Source organism: Strix uralensis, chromosome 38 (assembly GCF_047716275.1).
Source record: "Strix uralensis isolate ZFMK-TIS-50842 chromosome 38, bStrUra1, whole genome shotgun sequence".
Taxonomy (NCBI): Eukaryota; Metazoa; Chordata; class Aves; order Strigiformes; family Strigidae; genus Strix; species Strix uralensis.
In genome coordinates this window covers 533824-550793 of record NC_134009.1, presented here as the reverse complement: position 1 = coordinate 550793, position 16970 = coordinate 533824, and the positions used below count along the sequence as shown (strand labels likewise).

At 64.0% G+C, this 16970-nt stretch overlaps 3 protein-coding genes across 3 annotated transcripts in view; 1 reads left to right on the top strand and 2 right to left on the bottom strand.

The window, feature by feature from the left end:
• Window positions 1-11166, bottom strand: part of GMIP (GEM interacting protein) — a 64104-nt gene extending 52938 nt beyond the window's left edge. Inside the window, exon 1 of the mRNA XM_074854632.1 lies at window positions 11157-11166. The gene's annotated coding sequence lies outside the window, so the exon portion shown is untranslated. The remainder of the gene's footprint in view (window positions 1-11156) is intronic.
• On the top strand, window positions 485-9830 carry COLGALT1 (collagen beta(1-O)galactosyltransferase 1). Its single transcript, XM_074854697.1, has 12 exons — window positions 485-725; window positions 798-908; window positions 1633-1750; window positions 1853-1987; window positions 3063-3267; window positions 4165-4284; window positions 4407-4483; window positions 5957-6063; window positions 6152-6284; window positions 7365-7492; window positions 7565-7771; window positions 9501-9830. Exons 1-12 carry the CDS (start codon window positions 505-507, stop codon window positions 9766-9768), a joined length of 1830 nt encoding a protein of 609 aa, XP_074710798.1. The 5' UTR covers window positions 485-504; the 3' UTR covers window positions 9769-9830.
• Window positions 9807-16804, bottom strand: PRKCSH (PRKCSH beta subunit of glucosidase II). The gene is given in 18 exon segments (XM_074854814.1): window positions 9807-10516; window positions 10599-10698; window positions 10798-10872; window positions 11275-11364; window positions 11641-11710; window positions 11937-12027; window positions 12121-12258; window positions 12260-12265; window positions 12418-12504; window positions 12620-12698; window positions 12796-12880; window positions 12987-13116; window positions 13822-13939; window positions 14054-14111; window positions 14880-14975; window positions 15081-15197; window positions 15303-15409; window positions 16655-16804. Coding segments are annotated over 17 exon segments (1566 nt in total). The 5' UTR covers window positions 15394-15409; window positions 16655-16804; the 3' UTR covers window positions 9807-10381.
• Between the last annotated feature and the right edge of the window lie 166 nt (window positions 16805-16970).

The window sequence follows — 16970 nt, the reverse complement described above, 5'->3', positions numbered from 1 at the left end:
GGTGGGGCAGGGGGACGGGGATGGGGGAAAGGGAAATGGGGCAGGGAGGAGCTGGAATGGAGGAGGGAAGGGCAGGAGAGAGAAATGGGGGCGAGGGGAGGGAGATGGGGCAGGAGGAGCTGGAGGGGAGAGGGCAGGGGGAGAGATGGGGGAGAGATGGGGGAGAGGGAGATGGGGTGGGGGGGAGCTGGAATGGAGGGGAGGGGGGAGATGGGGTAGAGGGGAGGGAGATGGGATGGGGGAGGAGATTGGGGAGAGGGAGATGGGGCGGGGGGGAGCTGGAGGGGGGGAGATGGGGCAGGAGGAAGGAGGGAGAGGGCGATGGGGTGGGGGGAGAGGAAGAGGAGGGAGAGGGGGGCCAGACACTGGGCAGAGGAAGAGGAGGGAGAGGGCGGTGGGGCAGGGAGGGGCCGGCCCGGGGGCGGGGTGGGGGGAGGCGGGGCCGGAGCGCGGTCCCGGCCTTAGCGGGCTCCGGGCGGGGGGCGGAGCCGCGGGCGGCCCAGGATGGCGGCGGGGCCGTGGCCGCCGCTGCTGCTGCTGCTGGTGGCGGCGGGGCCGGGCCCGGTGCTCCCGTACTTCCCCGAGGAGCGCTGGAGCCCCGAGTCGCCGCTGCTGCCCCCACGCGTGACGGTGGCGCTGCTGGCGCGGAACGCGGCGCACGCGCTGCCCGCGGCGCTGGGCGCGCTGGAGCGGCTGCGGCACCCCAAGGAGCGGACGGCGCTGTGGTGGGCGGCGGGCGCGGGGGGGGGCGCGGGGGGGGGCGGGGGGCGCGGGACTCACGGCGGGTCCCCACGCAGGGTGGCGGTGGATCACAGCGTGGACAACACGACGGCGCTGCTGCGGGAGTGGCTGCTGCGGGTGCGGGGGCTCTACCACCGCGTGGAGTGGCGGCCCATGGAGGAGCCGCGGTGAGGGGGGGGCACCCGTGGGCGGGGGGGGTCCCTGTGGGTGCCCGTGTTCAGGGGGAGCCCCGTGGGCTGCGGGCGGCTGGTTTTGGGGGGTCCCTGTGGGCCGGGGGTCCCTATGGGCACCCAAGTTTGGGGGGAGCCCCGTGGGCTGCGGGTGCTCAAGTTGGGGGGGGGGGTCCCTGTGGGTGCCCGTGTTCAGGGGGAGCCCCGTGGGCTGCGGGTGGCTGGTTTTGGGGGGGTCCCTGTGGGCTGAGGGTCTCCGTGGACTGGGGGTATCTGGTTTTGGGGGGGTCCCTGTGGGCACCCAAGTTTGGGGGGAGCCCCGTGGGCTGGGGGTAGCTGGTTTTGGGGGGGTCCCCGTGGGTTGTGGGTGTCTGATTTTGGGGGGTCCCCATGGGCTGGGGGTGTCTGGTTCGGGGGGGGGGTCCCTGTGGACCGTGAGCACCCAAGTCTGGGGGGAGCCCCGTGGGCTGCGAGTGCCGAGGTTTTGGGGGGGTCCCTGTGGGTGCCCGTGTTCAGGGGGAGCCCCGTGGGCTGGGGGTGGCTGGTTTTGGGGGGTCCCCGTGGGTCAGGGGTCCCCACCCCAAGCAGTGTCCCTGCAGACTGCAGGTGCCCACATTTGGAGGTGGGGGGGGGGGGGGCGGGTATCCCCATGGGCACCCTTATTCAGGGGGAACCCTGTGGGTGCAGGGGGGGGTCAGGGTGACAGCATGGCCCCCCCCAGGTCGTACCCCGACGAGGAGGGCCCCAAGCACTGGTCCCCCTCCCGCTACGAGCACGTGATGAAGCTGCGTCAGGCGGCGCTGGACTCGGCGCGCGCCAGCTGGGCCGACTACCTGCTGGTACGGGGGGGTCCCACGGAGCCGGGGGGGTCCCACGGAGCCGGGGGGGCCACGGGCGCCATCTCGGGGGGACGCTGACGGGGTCTGGGTACCGTCGAGCAGTTCCTGGACGCCGACAACGTCCTGACCAACCCCGACACGCTGGGGCTGCTGATGGCGGAGAACAGGACGGTGGTGGCGCCCATGCTGGACTCGCGCGCCGCCTACTCCAACTTCTGGTGCGGGATGACGGCGCAGGTGAGGGACGGGGTGCTGGGTGCTATGGGTGCCATGGGTGCTGGGGCCTCTGGGTGCCATGGGTGCTGCGTTCTGTGGGTGCTGGGGCTGCCAGGTGCTGTGTCCCTTGGGTGCCAGATTCTCCAGATCCCCTGGGTGCTGGGTCCCTTGGGTGCCAGGTCTCCCTTGGGTACTGGGTCCTGTGGGTCCCCTGGGTGCTGGGTTCCCTGGGTGCTGTATCCCCTGGGTGCCAGGTCCTGTGGGTCCTTTGGGTGCTGGATCCTCCAGGTGCTGAGTCCCCAGGGTGTCAGGTCCCTTGGGTGCCAGGTCTTCCTTGGGTGCTGGGTCCCATGGGTGCCAGGTCCTGTGGGTCGCTTGGGTGCCAGGTCCCATGGGTCCCTTGGGTGCTGTGTCCCTTGGGTGCCAGGTCCCATGGGTCCCCTGGGTGCCGGGTCCCTTGGGTGCCAGGTCCTGTATCCCCTGGGTGCTGTATCTCCTGGGTACTGGGTTCCCTGGGTGCTGTATTCCCTGGGTGCCAGGTCCTGTGGGTCCTTCGGGTGCTGGATCCTCCAGATGCTGAGTCCCCAGGGTGCCAGGTCTTCCTTGGGTGCCGGGTCCCGTGGGTCCCCTGGGTGCTGTGTCCCCTGGGTGCCAGGTCCCGTGGGTCCCTTGGGTGCTGTGTCCCCTGGGTGCCAGGTCCCGTGGGTTGCTTGGGTGCCAGGTCCCATGGGTCCCTTGGGTGCTGTGCCCCTGGGTGCCAGGTCCCATGGGTCCCTTGGGTGCTGTGTCCCTTGGGTCCCGTGGGTCCCTTGGGTGCTGTGTCCCCTGGGTGCCAGGTCCCGTGGGTCCCTTGGGTGCTGTGTCCCCTGGGCACCAGGTCCCATGGGTCTCCTGGGTGTCGGGTCCCTTGGGTGCCAGGTCCTGTATCCCCTGGGTGCTGTGTCCCCTGGGTGCCAGGTCCCATGGGTCCCCTGGGTGTCGGGTCCCTTGGGTGCCAGGTCCTGTATCCCCTGGGTGCTGTATCCCCTGGGTGCTGGGTCCCTTGGGTGCCGTTCCCCCCCCGTCCCGGGCACCCAGGCGGTCCCTGCCCCTGCAGGGTTACTACAGGCGGACGCCGGCCTACCTGCCGGTGCGGAAGCGGGAGCGCCGGGGCTGCTTCGCGGTGCCCATGGTGCACTCGACGCTGCTGCTGGACCTGCGCAAGGCGGCCTCGCGCGCGCTCGCCTTCTACCCGCCGCACCCCGACTACACCTGGGCCTTCGACGACATCATCGTCTTCGCCTTCTCCTGCCGCCAGGCGGGTGAGGCTGCCGGGGGTTCCGCTTTAGGCTGGCGTCAGCTTCGGGCTGGCGTTGGCTTTACCTTTAGGCGGTGCTGGCTTTGGCTTTGGGCTGGCGTTAACCGTGATGTTGGGCTGGTGTGGACGTTGGCTTTAGGCTGGTGTTATCGTTAGCTTTAGGCTTGCTTAACCTTAACTTCACCCTCAGATTCATTTCAGCCCCGCTTAGCTTTAACTTCAACCTTGTTTAATTTTAGCCCAGCTTAACTTACTTCAACTTCAGGCCAGTGTTGACTTCAGCCTGGCGTTAATTTTAACTTCAGCCTGGTGTTAACTTCAGCCTGGCTTAACTTTAACTTCAGTCCTGCTTAGCCAGTTTTGCTTAATTTTACTTCAACTTCAGGCCAGTGTTGACTTCAGCTGAGTGTTAACTTCAGCCTGGCTTAACTTTAACTTCAGCCTGGTGTTAACTTCAGCTTGGTGTTAATTTCAGCCTGGTTTAACTTTAACTTCAGCTCTGCTTAACTTCAGCCCCACTTAATTTACTTAAACTTCAGGCCAGTGTTGACTTCAGCTTGGCGTTAATTTTAACTTCAGCCTGGTGTTAACTTCAGCCTGGCTTAACTTTAACTTCAGCCCTGCTTAGCCAGCTTTGCTTAATTTTACTTCAACTTCAGGCCGGCGTTAACTTCAGCCTGGCTTAACTTTAACTTCAACCTGGCTTAACTTTAACTTCAGCCCGGTGTTAACTTCAGCCTGACTTAACTTTAACTTCAGCCCTGCTTAACTTCAGTTCCACTTCACTTACTCCAGCTTTAGCCCGGTGTTGACTTCAGCCCGGCATTAAGTTTAACTCCCGCCCGGCTAAACTCCAGCCTGGTTTAACTCCCGCCTGGTTTAACTCCGGGCTTAATTTCAGAAGTGCAGATGTTCGTCTGTAACCGGGAGGTGTTCGGGTTCCTGCCGGTGCCGCTGCGGTCGCACAGCACCCTGCAGGACGAGGCCGAGAGCTTCCTGCACGTCCAGCTGGAGATCATGGGTGAGCGCCGGGGGGCGGGGGGACGGGGTGGGGGGGGGACACACACGGGTCCCCCTTGGGGCCCCCCCGGGAGGCTCCGGCAGGATCCGCGCCAGCCGGGTTTCTCCCTCGTCCCCCCGCAGTGAAGCACCCGCCGGCGGAGCCGTCGCCCCACGTCTGGGTGCCCCCCAAGGTCCCCGACAAGATGGGCTTCGACGAGGTGAGTGACCTGGCCCCGGCCGGGGGGGGTCCCCTTCTCCTCTGGATTTTGGGGGGGGGTTTCCCTTCTCCTCTGGATTTTGGGGGGTTTCCCTTCTCCTCTGGATATTGGGGGGGGGTTCCCTTCTCTGGATTTTGGGGGGTTTCCCTTCTCCTCTGGATTTTGGGGGGGGTTTTCCCTTCTCCTCTGGATATTGGGGGGGGGTCCCCTTCTCCTCTGGATATTGGGGGGGGGTTTCCCTTCTCCTCTGGATTTTGGGGGGTTTCCCTTCTCCTCTGGATATCGGGGGGGGGGTTCCCTTCTCTTCTGGATTTTGGGGGGTTTCCCTTCTCCTCTGGATATTGGGGGGGGGGTTCCCTTCTCCTCTGGATTTTGGGGGGGGGTTTCCCTTCTCCTCTGGATTTTGGGGGGGGGTTTCCCTTCTCCTCTGGATTTTGGGGGGGGGTTTCCTTCTCCTCTGGATTTTGGGGGGGGGTTTCCTTCTCCTCTGGATTTTGGGGGGTTTCCCTTCTCCTCTGGATTTTGGGGGGGGGTTTCCTTCTCCTCTGGATTTTGGGGTTGGTTTTCTCTTTTCTGTGGAATTTTGGGGGGGTTCTCCCCTCTTTTGAATTTTGGGTCATCAGCCCCCTTCTGGATTTTGGAGTATTTTTGCCCCTTCTCTTCTGGATGTGAGGGGTTGGGGGGGTTTTCCCCCCTTTATTCTGAATTTTGTCTGTGTTGTCGCATCCCCCCCGTCCTCTGGATTTTTTTCTTTTCTTCCCTTTTTATTCTGGATTTGGGGGATCGTGTGTTCCCCCCTCCTCTGGATATTGTGTCGTCCCCCTCCTTTTCTGGATTCGGGGGGTGTGTTCCTCCTTTCTGAATTTTTTGGGTGGTTTTTTTCCTCTCTTCCGAATTTTTTGGGGTTTTTTCCTTCCCTTTTCTGAATTTTGGGTTTTTTCTCCCCTCTCTTCTGGATTTTGTTATTTTCCTTCACCTTCTTTTCTGGATTTGGTTTTTTTCCCCCCCCTCTCTTCTGAGCTTTGGGATTTTTTTTCCCTCCTTTTCTGCATTTGGCTTTTTTCCTTTGCCTTCTGGATTTTGGGGTTCCTGCCCCTTCTGAATTTTGAGGGTTTTTCCCCCTCTCTTCTGGATTTTGGTTTTTTTCCTTCAGCCTCTCTTCTGAACTTTGGGATTTCCCCCCCCCCCCTTCTGGATTTTGTTTTTTTCTTTCACTTTCTCTTCTGGATTTTGGGGTTCCTCTTTTCTGCATGTTGGTTTTTTTGTTTTTCTTCACCCTCTCTTCTGAATTTTGTTTTTTTCCTTCACACAATTTTCTGAATTTTGGGGGGGTTCCCCTCTCTCTTCTGGATTTTGTTGTTTTTTCCCTCCCTCTCTTCTGAATTTGGGTTTTTTCCTTCACCCTCCCTTCTGGATTTTTTGGTTTTTTTCCCCCCCGTCTTCTGAATTTTGAGGTTCCCCCCCCCCTTTCAGGTTTTCATGATTAACTTGAAGCGGCGTGCGGACCGTCGGGAGCGGATGCTGCGGACGCTGTACGAGCAGGAGATCGCCTGCAAACTGGTGGAGGCCGTGGACGGCAAGTGAGTCCTGGGGGGGCTGCGCTCGGGGGTCCGGGGGGGGACCCCAGGGGGTCCGGGCCCCCCCGGGGCTGAGCCGTTGGCGTTGCAGAGCCATGAACAGCAGCGAGGTGGAGGCGCTGGGCATCCGGATGCTGCCGGGGTACAAGGACCCCTACCACGGGCGGCCGCTCACCAAGGGCGAGCTGGGCTGCTTCCTCAGCCACTACCGCGTCTGGCAGGAGGTGAGGGGCTGCGGGGGGGGGTGGGGGGGCCCTGAGCCCCACGGGAAGGGGGACAGGTCCCTAATCCCGGTGGTAACGAAGGGGAGAGTCCCTAGTCCTGATGGGACAAGTCTGGTCCAGGGGGGTAACGAAGGGGACGAGGCCCTAATCCCAACGGGAAGGGAGGGGACAAATCCCTAATCCTGAGGGGAAGGGAGGGGACAAATCCCTAATCCTGAGGGGAAGGGAGGGGACAAATCCCTAATCCTGAAGGGAAGGGAGGGGACAAATCCCTAATTCTGAGGGGAAGGGAGGGGACAAATCCCTAATCCTGAGGGGAAGGGAGGGGACAAATCCCTAATCCTGAAGGGAAGGGAGGGGACAAATCCCTAATTCTGAAGGGAAGGGAGGGGACAAATCCCTAATCCTGAGGGGAAGGGAGGGGACAAATCCCTAATCCTGAAGGGAAGGGAGGGGACAAATCCCTAATCCTGAGGGGAAGGGAGGGGACAAATCCCTAATCCTGAGGGGAAGGGAGGGGACAAATCCCTAATCCTGAGGGGAAGGGAGGGGACAAATCCCTAATTCTGAGGGGAAGGGAGGGGACAAATCCCTAATCCTGAAGGGAAGGGAGGGGACAAATCCCTAATCCTGAGGGGAAGGGAGGGGACAAATCCCTAAAACTAAGGAGAAGGGAGATGAATCCTTAGTCCTGACAGTAGCAAAGGGGACAAGTCTCTAATCCTGATGGTAACGAAGGGAACAAATCCCTCATCCCGATGGGAAGGAAGGAGACAAATTCCAAATCCCAATAGGAAGGAAGGGGACGAGTCCCTGACCCCAACAGCCAGGGGACAAATCCCTAATTCCAGCGGGAAGGGGAGAACTCCCTAATCCTGATGGTAACGAAGGGGACAAATCCCTCATCCCGATGGGAAGGACGGGACTAATCCCGAACCCTGCGGGCCCACTGCTGGAGGTGCCCGGGACTGACATCGCTCCTGCCAAGCCCCGGCGCCATTCCCGTCCCTCCAGCCTGGTAGGAGAACTGGGAAATGTCCCTTTTCCTGTAAAATCCCGCATTTTCCGTTAACTGCGCAGATCGTGGCGCGGGGGCTGGAGAAGTCGGTGGTGTTCGAGGACGACCTGCGCTTCGAGATCTTCTTCAAGCGCCGCCTGATGAACCTGATGCACGACCTGGAAGCGGAGGGGCTGGCCTGGGACCTGATGTGAGTCCGGCCACTAATTACCCGGCGGCAAACGACTCGCCGGCATTAACGAGGCCGTCGTCTCTCCCGCAGTTACATCGGGCGGAAGCGGATGCAGGTGGAACGGCCGGAGAAGTCGGTGCCGCGGGTGAGGAACTTGGTGGAAGCCGATTACTCGTACTGGACGCTGGGCTACGTCCTCTCGCTGTCGGGCGCCCGGAAGCTGCTGGCGGCCGAGCCGCTGGACAAGATGCTGCCGGTCGACGAGTTCCTGCCCGTCATGTTCAACAAACACCCGCTGTGAGTCCCGGGGGGGGCACCGGAGGGGTTCTGGGGGTGCTGCGAGGCAGGGAGAGGGGCTGTGCGCCCCCAGGCTTGGAGAGGTGGCCCCTTCTTGTCCCTCTGGAGCCGTTTCTCTGGGAGACGTTTCGCTAATCCCATTGGATCGTTTCTTTGGATCCGTTTCCCCTCGGGCGCCATTTTCTTGCCCCCTGGATGCATTTCCCTTTGGAGACAGGATTTTTCCTGTCCCTTTGACTCCAGTTCCCCTCAGAAATGGTTTCTTGTCCCTCTGGAGCCATTTCTCTGGGAGACATTTCACTAATCCCATTGGATCGTTTCTTTGGATCCGTTTCCCCTCGGGCGCCATTTTCTTGCCCCTCGGGCGCCATTTTCTCACCCCCTGGATGCATTTCCCTTTGGAGACAGGATTTTCCTGTCCCTTTGGCTCCGGTTCCCCTCAGAGACCATTTCTTGGCCCTTTGGAAACGCTTTTCTTGTCCCTTTGACTCCATTTCCCCTCAGAAATGGTTTCTTGTCCCCCTGGAGCCATTTCTCTTGGAGCCATTTTGCGAATCCCGTTGGATCGTTTCTTTGGATCCGTTTCCCCTCAGCGCTGGTTTCTTGCCCCCCGGATGCATTTCTCTTTGGAGACAGGATTTTTCCTGTCCCTTTGGCTCCATTTCCCCTCAGAAATGGTTTCTTGTTCCTCTGGAGATGTTTCTTCCATCCCTTGGGAGATGTTTCTTGTCCTTTTGGATCCACTACCTTGGAGCCAAGGTCTTGTCCCTTTGGATCCATTTCCCCTCAGAGCCGTTTTCCTTGTCCCTTTGGGTTCATTTTCCCTCAGAGGCCATTTCTGATCCCTTAGGAGCCATTTTCCTTGTCCTCTTGGAGACGTTTCCCCTCAGTGATGGTTCCTTGTCCCTTTGGAGACAGTTCTGTGTCTCTTTGGAGCCATTTTCCCCCCAGACCTGGTTTCTTGTCCCTCAGGAGCAATTTTTTTTGGCCCTGGGGCAGCATTTCCCCTCAGAGACTTTTTTTTTCTTGTCCCTTTGGAATTGTTTCTCCTCAGAGCTGTTTTTTTCATCCTGGAGGGCACATTTTTCTCATCCCTTTTGGGTCTGTTTCTTACCCACTTGGATCCGTTTCCCCTCAGAACTGGTTTCTTGTCCCTGGGATCCATTTTTCTTGTCCTTGGGCACCATTTCCTGTGGATCCATTTTTCTTGTCCCTTGTATCAGTTTTTCTTGTCCTTGGGAGCCATTTCCCGTTTTTCTTGGATGTTTTTCTTGTCCCTTTAGCTCCGTTTCCCCTTGGGGACAGTTTTGTGGCCTTGGGAGGTGGTTTCAGGTCCCTTTAGCTCCATTTTCCCCTCAGAGTTGGTTTCTTGTCCCTCTGGAGACGTTTCTCTTCTCCCTTGGGAGTCGTTTTTCTTGTCCCTTTGGCTCCGTTTCCCCTTGGGGACAGATTTGTGGCCCTGGAAGACGGTTTTGGGTCCCTTTGGCTCCATTTTCCCCCAGATCTGGTCCCTTCTCCCTTGGGAGTCGTTTTTCTTGTCTCTTTGGCTCCGTTTCCCCTCAGCGCCGGTTCTTTGTCTCCGCTTCCCTCGGCGCCATATTATCATCATCATCATCATCAGGGGTTTGCTCCAGCATCCCGGGAGCCCCCTCCTTATTCTCTTTGCATTTTCGGGGGAAAAAAGGCGCTTTTCCCCCCGCCTTCCCCTAACCCCTCTCTCCCTCCCCAGCGCCGATTACACCAAACATTTTGCCAAGCGGGATTTGGTGGCGTTCTCGGCGGAGCCGCTCCTGGTGTTCCCCACCCACTACACGGGGGAGGAAGGTTACGTCAGCGACACCGAGACCTCGGTGGTGTGGGACGACGAGGCCACCGTCACCGACTGGGACCGCGCCAAGTCCCAGAAGATGAAGGAGCAGCAGGAGCTGCGGCGGGAGGCCCAGAACGCCGACGTGCTCCAGTCCCCCCTCGACAGCGCCGCGCGGGACGAGCTATGACCCGGCGGGGGCTGTGGGGGGGGGGACACACACGCCGCTTTTAAATTCTATTTTTATTTTTATTTCTCGGGTTGGAAAGTGATGGAAGCGTCAGACAACCCCCCCCCTCCACCCCCCCACCCCCACCCCCCTACGGGGACCCCGGGCGGGGTTGTTGGTGCCCGTGGCCCCCCCGCCCCCGGCTCAGTCGCAGTGGCCTGTTGTGGTGTGTGTGTTTCCCCCCCCCCCCTCAAAATACCCCCCCCGAGGGGTTCTGGGAGGGGGGTGCGGTCCCTTGAGGTCCTGGCAGCTCCCGCCGGGCTGTGGGAGAGGGAAACTGAGGCAGGGACTGTGCTGTCACCCCCAAACAGGAATAAGGGGGAGTCCCGTCCCCCCCCTCAGGATAAGAGCAGCAGGGATTGTCCCCTTGAGGGAACGGAGTGGGGTGTGTAACCCCCCAGGAGGGAAATGGAGGCACAGCTGGGACACAGTGGCCGTGCGAGGAGAGTCCTCGTGCAAGGGAGGGGGTCCCCGTGCAAGGTGGGGGTTCCTCGTGCGAGGGAGGGGTCCCCCGTGTGAGGTGGGGGGGGCCCTGTGCAAGGTGGGGGGGTCGTGTGGACAGCGGTACCCAGGGTCAGAGCTCGTCGTGGTCCTCGTGCGAGGGGGGCGTGCGACACGCTGCGGGCGTCACCAGCTCCATCAGGTACTCGCAGCGACTGGGCTCTGTGGTGGCCGTCACCGCTGTCTCCGTCCCGCAGGATAGTTTCACCTGGGGGGAGGGAAGAGGGGCTCAGTGGGGGGGGGTCTAGGGACAGGGACACCCCCGGGGGACACCCAGGGGACAGCCTCACCGTGGTGGCCCGGTTGGGGCCCTGCCAACAGCCCGTCCCGTGCTCGTACTTCATGGCACTGAAGCGATCGTGCTCGGGGCCAGCCCAGGCACCCCACGTCCTGGGGAAGGGGGGGGGACAACGTACACGTGAGGGGGGGGCCACGCAGGGGACAGGAGCCACCGCGGTGGCCCCGGGGGGGGTTCAGGGATCCCCTCACCCCAGGTTGGTCTCGGCGCCGCCGTGTTTGGGTTTCTGGGAGACGCGTTTGAAGGGGCAGAGGCGGTAGATGTACCTGGGGATGGAGGAGGAGGACACGGTGACGGGGTGGGGGGACATGGGGGGACCCCAACCCCCCCTGTGTCCCCCACAATCCCCCATGTCCCCCAAAACCACCCCCCCCCGCCCCAGCTCTCACCAGTGTCCTCTATACCCAGCCCACCAGCGTCCCCACAGTCCCTGGTGTCCCCCAACTCATCCCCCCCCTCCATGTTTCCTGCTACCAGGCCCCCCCCAGCCCCCCCAGACCTGCTCCCCCATGACCCTCCATGGCCCCACCTCCCCTCTCCCCAGCCCCACCCCCTCCGTGTCCCCATTACCAGCCCCCAGCAACCCCCCCATGTCCCCCCAACCGCTCCCCAGCACCCCCCCAGTTTGCCCCCCCCACGGCTCCCCCCAGTGCCCGGCCCCCCCTCACTCGCTGGTGCCCAGCTCGTAGCACTGGCTGTACAGGTACGAGAACTCGCCCTGGGGGCCGAAGTCGAAGGCCAACTCCTGCTCCAGGGCCCTGCCGGGATGGGGGGGGTGTGAAAAGGGGGGGGCAGGGACCCCCCCCCAGATCCCCCCCCAAACCCTCAGCCCAGTGAGAAACTGAGGCCGTGGTGCAAAGGGGACACACAGGTGTCCAGGATTTCCCCCCATTTTTTTGGGAGGAGTGTCCCCCCCAAGACAGTTTTTTGGGTGCCCCCCCCCCCCCCCCCCCCATGAGAGGGGACAGAAGTTTTTAGGGTGCTTTCCCCCCCTAGAAAAGGGGATCTCAGGGGGTCCCAGGCCCCTGCCCCACCTGATGGACTCCTCGGCCTCCTTGAGGGCTCGCTCGGCCTCCTCCAGCTCCTCACGGGCCTGCTGGGCGGCTGCAGGGGGGCACGGCGGGGTGAGGGGCCCCCCCAGACTGGGAGCAGCTCAGACCCCCAACCGGAGGGGGCAGAGAGGGCTCAGCCCCGGAGAGCTCCCCCCCCAACATCCTCCCTGCACTCATAACCCCACAGCCCCCCCCAAAGCCCCATCAACCCCCCCTAAAGCCCCCCTTCCCCCAGAGATCCCCCCAAACCCTGTGCCCCCCCCCAAACCCCCCTGTACCATCAATCAGGGCCTGAGTGGCAGCGTCGAAGGGGGGTGCTGGGGGGGGCTCCTCAGGACCCTTCTCCTCGGGGTGTTGCGGAGGGGGCACCTGGGGGGGCAGTGGGGTCAGGAGTGGGGGCCCCAAACCCCCCCCATAGCAGGGTACAGCATGGAGGGGCCCCAGCTGTGCCCCCCCCCACACCTTCAGCTCCTCCTCAGGGCCTTCACCGCCATCCTCCTCCTCCTCCTCTTCTTCAGCCTCTTCTTCCTCCTCCTCCTCTTCCTCCTCGGGGGGGGTCTCCTCCAGGGGGGGCTCAGGGGGGGGGTGGGGGGGGCTCAGCTTGGCCCTGCGCATAGTTGGGGGGGGATCAGGCCACCCACATCCCTCACCCCCCTGCCTCAGTTTCCCCAGAACAACTTCATGTAGGACCTACCCAAACACGGGGGGCAGCAACACTTCCTGCCCCCCCCATAAGCCTGGGACCCCCCCCAGACCCACCTGGGGCCGGTAGCGGTGCTTGATGGTGGCCCAGAGATGGTCACGGAAGGTGACAGCGTCCACCGGCGCCAGGTCCCCCAGTAGCGCCTGGTTTGGGGGGGACACAGCAGGGGTGGGGGTGTCACCTTCCTGGACACCTGGGTCCCCCCAGACCCTAGGGGGGGGCGTCTGGGGGGGTTCTGGGAGGTTCTGGGGGTCCCACCTGGGCCTCGTCCTCCGAGACAGTGCCGTCCCCGTCGGTGTCCAGCTCGGGGCGGGTGCGCAGTTCCCCCGCTGTCACCCTGGGGAGGGGCCGTGGGGTGAGGCGGGTCCTGGGTGCTGCCCCCCCCCCCCACCCCGGCGGCCCCCCCGTGCCTCCCCCCCACCCCCCCAGCTCACCGCCCGTCCCCATCAGCGTCCAGCTCAGCGAAGGCCTCGTCCGCCCGCGCAGCCTCTGCCGCCGCCTCCGCCACCGCCCGCTGCTCTGCTGGGACAGGCGGGCTCAGGGGGGGGCCCAGAGGGCCGGGAGATCCCCCCCAAACCCCCCCCCGGCGTCTGGGGGGGCCGCAGTTGGCTGAGGGGGGCCGTACCCTCCCAGCGGCGCTGATGCTCCTCCTTGGCCGCCCGCTCGGGCCCCTCCGCCGCCTCCTTGGCCGCCCGCAGGGTCCCCACGCGCTGCTCCAGCCCCCGCCGGGCCTCCTGCAGCTCCCCCAGACGGCCCTGCGGGGGGGGGGTGGGTCAGCCCCCCGGGACCCCCCCGGGGAGCCCCCTGCACCCCCCACACCCCCCTGGGACCCCTTTGTGCCCCCCAGGACCCTCCACATCCCCCACATACGCTCCAAGAACTCCAATGGTCCCCCATGTGACTCCCGTGACCCCCCCACATCCCCCAGGGGACCCCCACATGCCCCTCAAGACCCTCTAAGCTCCCCATGGGACCCCTATGATCCCCTACACCCCCCAGGGACCCCTACATGTCCCCCCAAGGCTCTCTATGCCCCCCATGGGACCCCCACGACCCCCTATAGCCCCCAGGGACCCCCACATGCCCCCCAAGACCCTCTATGCCCCCCATGGGAACCCCATGACCCCCAACACCACCCAGGGGACCCCCACATGCCCCCCAAGACCCCCCACATCCATAATACAACCCCCACATATCCCCCAGAGCCCCCTGTGCAACCCCCACAACCTCTTACACCTCCCACATGCCCCCTGGGCCCCTCTACATCCCCCCCAGGACCCCACCCTCCATGTGCCCCCCCCCCCCCACAGTGTGCCCCCCACATACCCCCCAGCCCCCCTCTATCCCCCACAACAACCCCACAATCTCTTATGACTCGCGCCTTCCACATGAGCCCCCCTACACCCCCCCCACCCCAGGGGCCCCCCCCATTTTTGTGGGTGTCCCCCCCTCTCCAGTACCTGTTTCTCCTGGCGCCCAGCAGCCGCCTCCTGCACCAGCCGCTCTTTGATGCGGGCGCCCTCCCGGGCCACCTCGGCCCGGCGCTGCAGAGCCTCCCGCTCCCGCCGGCCCAGCTCCCTGCGGGCACCAGCGTGGGCATCCCGCAACGCAGACACCCCCCCAGTCTGGCCCAGTTCCCCCTAGTCCAGCCCAGTTCCCCCCAGTCCGGCCCAGTTCCCCCCCCAGTCTCACTTGCAAGTGTTCTCGCAGGCAGCGCCGCTGTCGTACTCGTCGGTGGCATCACAGCAGTCTGGGGGGACGGGGAGGGGAGGTTCAGCACCCTGGGGACCCCCCTGGGGACCCCAATACCCCCCCCAAGACCTCCTGCAACCAGCACAGACCCCCTTGGGGGAGCCCCAACCACCCCAGGGATCCCTGGGGACCCCCATTAGAGCCCCCACCCCCCAAGACAACACCACCCTTCTAGAGAACCCCACAGAGACCCCAACACCTCCTGGAGACCCCCAGAGACCCCCCCAGGGACCCCAATATGTCTCAGGGATCCAAGAGTCCCCCCCAGGGATCCCCCACTCACTCTCTGGGACCCCCAGAATCCCCCCCAGGGATCCCAACACCTCCTGGAGACCCCCAAGAGCCCCCCACGGACCCCCACCCACACTCTGGGACACCCACAATCCCCCCAGGGATGCCAACACCTGCTGGAGACCCCCAAGAGCCCCCCAAGGACCCCCCCCCCACCCTCTGGGACACCCACAATCCCCCCAGGGACCCCAACATCTCCTGGGGACTCCCAGAACCCACCCCCACAGACCCCCACCCACTCTTCCGGATCCCAACACCTCCTGGGGACCCTCAAATCCTCCCACGGACCCCCACCCACCCTCCAGGATCCCAACACCTCCCTCCAAGGCTCTTCAGGGACCTTCCTGCCCCCAACGCCAACCACAGAGAGTTTGGGGGGGGCCCAATTCACCTCCGGAAGCCCGAGAACCCCCCCTCAGCAATACCCCAGGGGACCCCAAGCTCCCCCCAAACCCCCCCAGGGACCCCAACCCACCGCAGACGCCGTCGTTGACGTGGGCCGAGGGGATGTTCTGGGGCCGGTACCCAGCGTTGGTGCAGTGGAACCGGCCGTTGGGACACGCTGCTGTCCCTGGAGAAGGGTTGGGGGGGGACAGGACACCCGGGGGAGCCTGTCAGGATACCTGGAGGCCCCCAGGAGTTTCGGGGGGGTCCCTGGCGTTAGTGGGGGGCTCACCGGGCTCGTCGGAGCCATCGCGACAGTCGCAATAGTCGTCGTTGACCCAGGCAAAGGCGATGGTGGCGGAGCCGTCCAGGCAGGTGAAGGGCTTCGAGGCCTCGTAGAAGTGGTGGTCTGAGAGTTGGGGGGGGGGGGGGGACACAGGGATAAAGGGGGGGTCCGGGGGGGCCAGAGGGACGTTGGGGTCCCCCCCCAACCCCGCGTGGGTCCGTCACTCACTGGAGAGGGAAACGCCGCGGGGCCGCGTCACCTCCACAGCACCCGGCAGCGCCGGCGGCACCAGCAGCGGCAGCAGCAGCGGCAGCAGCATGGCGGGACGGGGGGGGCTGGGGGCTCCGGTCAGCCCTCCTGCCCCCCGTGCCCCTATAGAGCCCCTATAGAGACCTGCCACACCCCCTTAGGCTTCTTCCCACCCCGGGGGCTCCTACACCCCCACAGACCCCCCAGGGAGCCTTATAGACACCACCAGGTCCCCTACAAACTCCCCAGCCCCACCCAGCTCCACTATAGCCGCGCTGGACTCCCTATAGACCCCCAGGACCCCTACAGACCCTTTCAGGCCCCCTAGAGACACCCCCAATTCCCCTATAGGCCCCCTCGCTCCCCAGAGCCCCATATAGACACCCCAGGCCCCCTAGAAACGCCCTCAGACCCCCTGTTGCCCCCCGGAGTTCTCTATACACCCCTTAGGACCCCTTATAGATCACCCAGCTCCCCTATAGGGGCCCCCAGTCCCGTATAGACCCCCCCAGGACCCCCTATGTGCCCCCCAGCCACCTATAGACCCCGCAGCCCCTGTGGACCCCCAGTCCCCCCTATACACCCCCCAGTCCCGGTAGAGACACCACAGAACCCCCTATAAGCCCCCACCGCCCGCTGTAGACCCCCCAGGATACCCCTATACACCCCCCCAGCCCCCTGCAGACCCCCCAGGATACCCCTATACACCCCCCAGCCCCCTACAGACCCCCCAGGATACCCCTATACACCCTCCAGCCCGCTATAGACCCCCCAGGATACCCCTATACACCCCCCAGCCCCCTATAGACCCCCCAGGATACCCCTATACACCCCCCATCCCCCTACAGACCCCCCAGGATACCCCTATACACCCCCCAGCCCCCTACAGACCCCCCAGGATACCCCTATACACCCCCCAGCCCCCTACAGACGCCCCAGGATACCCCTATACACCCTCCAGCCTGCTATAGACCCCCCAGGATACCCCTATACACCCCCCAGCCCCCTACAGACCCCCCAGGATACCCCTATACACCCCCCAGCCCCCTACAGACCCCCCAGGATACCCCTATACATCCCCCAGCTCCCTACAGACCCCCCAGGATACCCCTATACAACCCCCAGCCCCCTACAGACCCCCCAGGATACCCCTATACACCCCCCAGCCCCCTACAGACCCTCCAGCACCCACTATACGCCCCCCAGCCTCCTGTAGACCCTCCAGTCTCCCCTATAGACCCCCCAGGACCCCCTATAGGCTCCCCAAGTCCCCCACAGACCCCCCACGCCCCCTACACTCCCCCGGGTCCCCTAGAGCCCCCTCTGAGTACCGCGGGGCAGTCGGCGCGCGGCCGGGGCAGGGTCCGGACGGCGGAAGCGGAAGTGGGCGAGGCGGAACTTCCGGCCGCGCCGCGCGCGGAAGCGGCGTCCGGCCGCCGCCGCCATCTTGCGCGTGGCGGCCGCCGGCGGCCTTTGCCCGCCTGGGGGCCGCCATCTTGGGTGTGGCGGCGCGGCCAATGGGCGCTCGAGCGTCCGGTTGCCATAGCGACGGGGGGCGGGGCCCGAGGAGGCCGCAGCCGGGGCGGCGCGCGCGGGCCTGGGGGGACTTCGGGGTCCCGGGGGGCGGGGGCGCTGCGGGGACCCTGC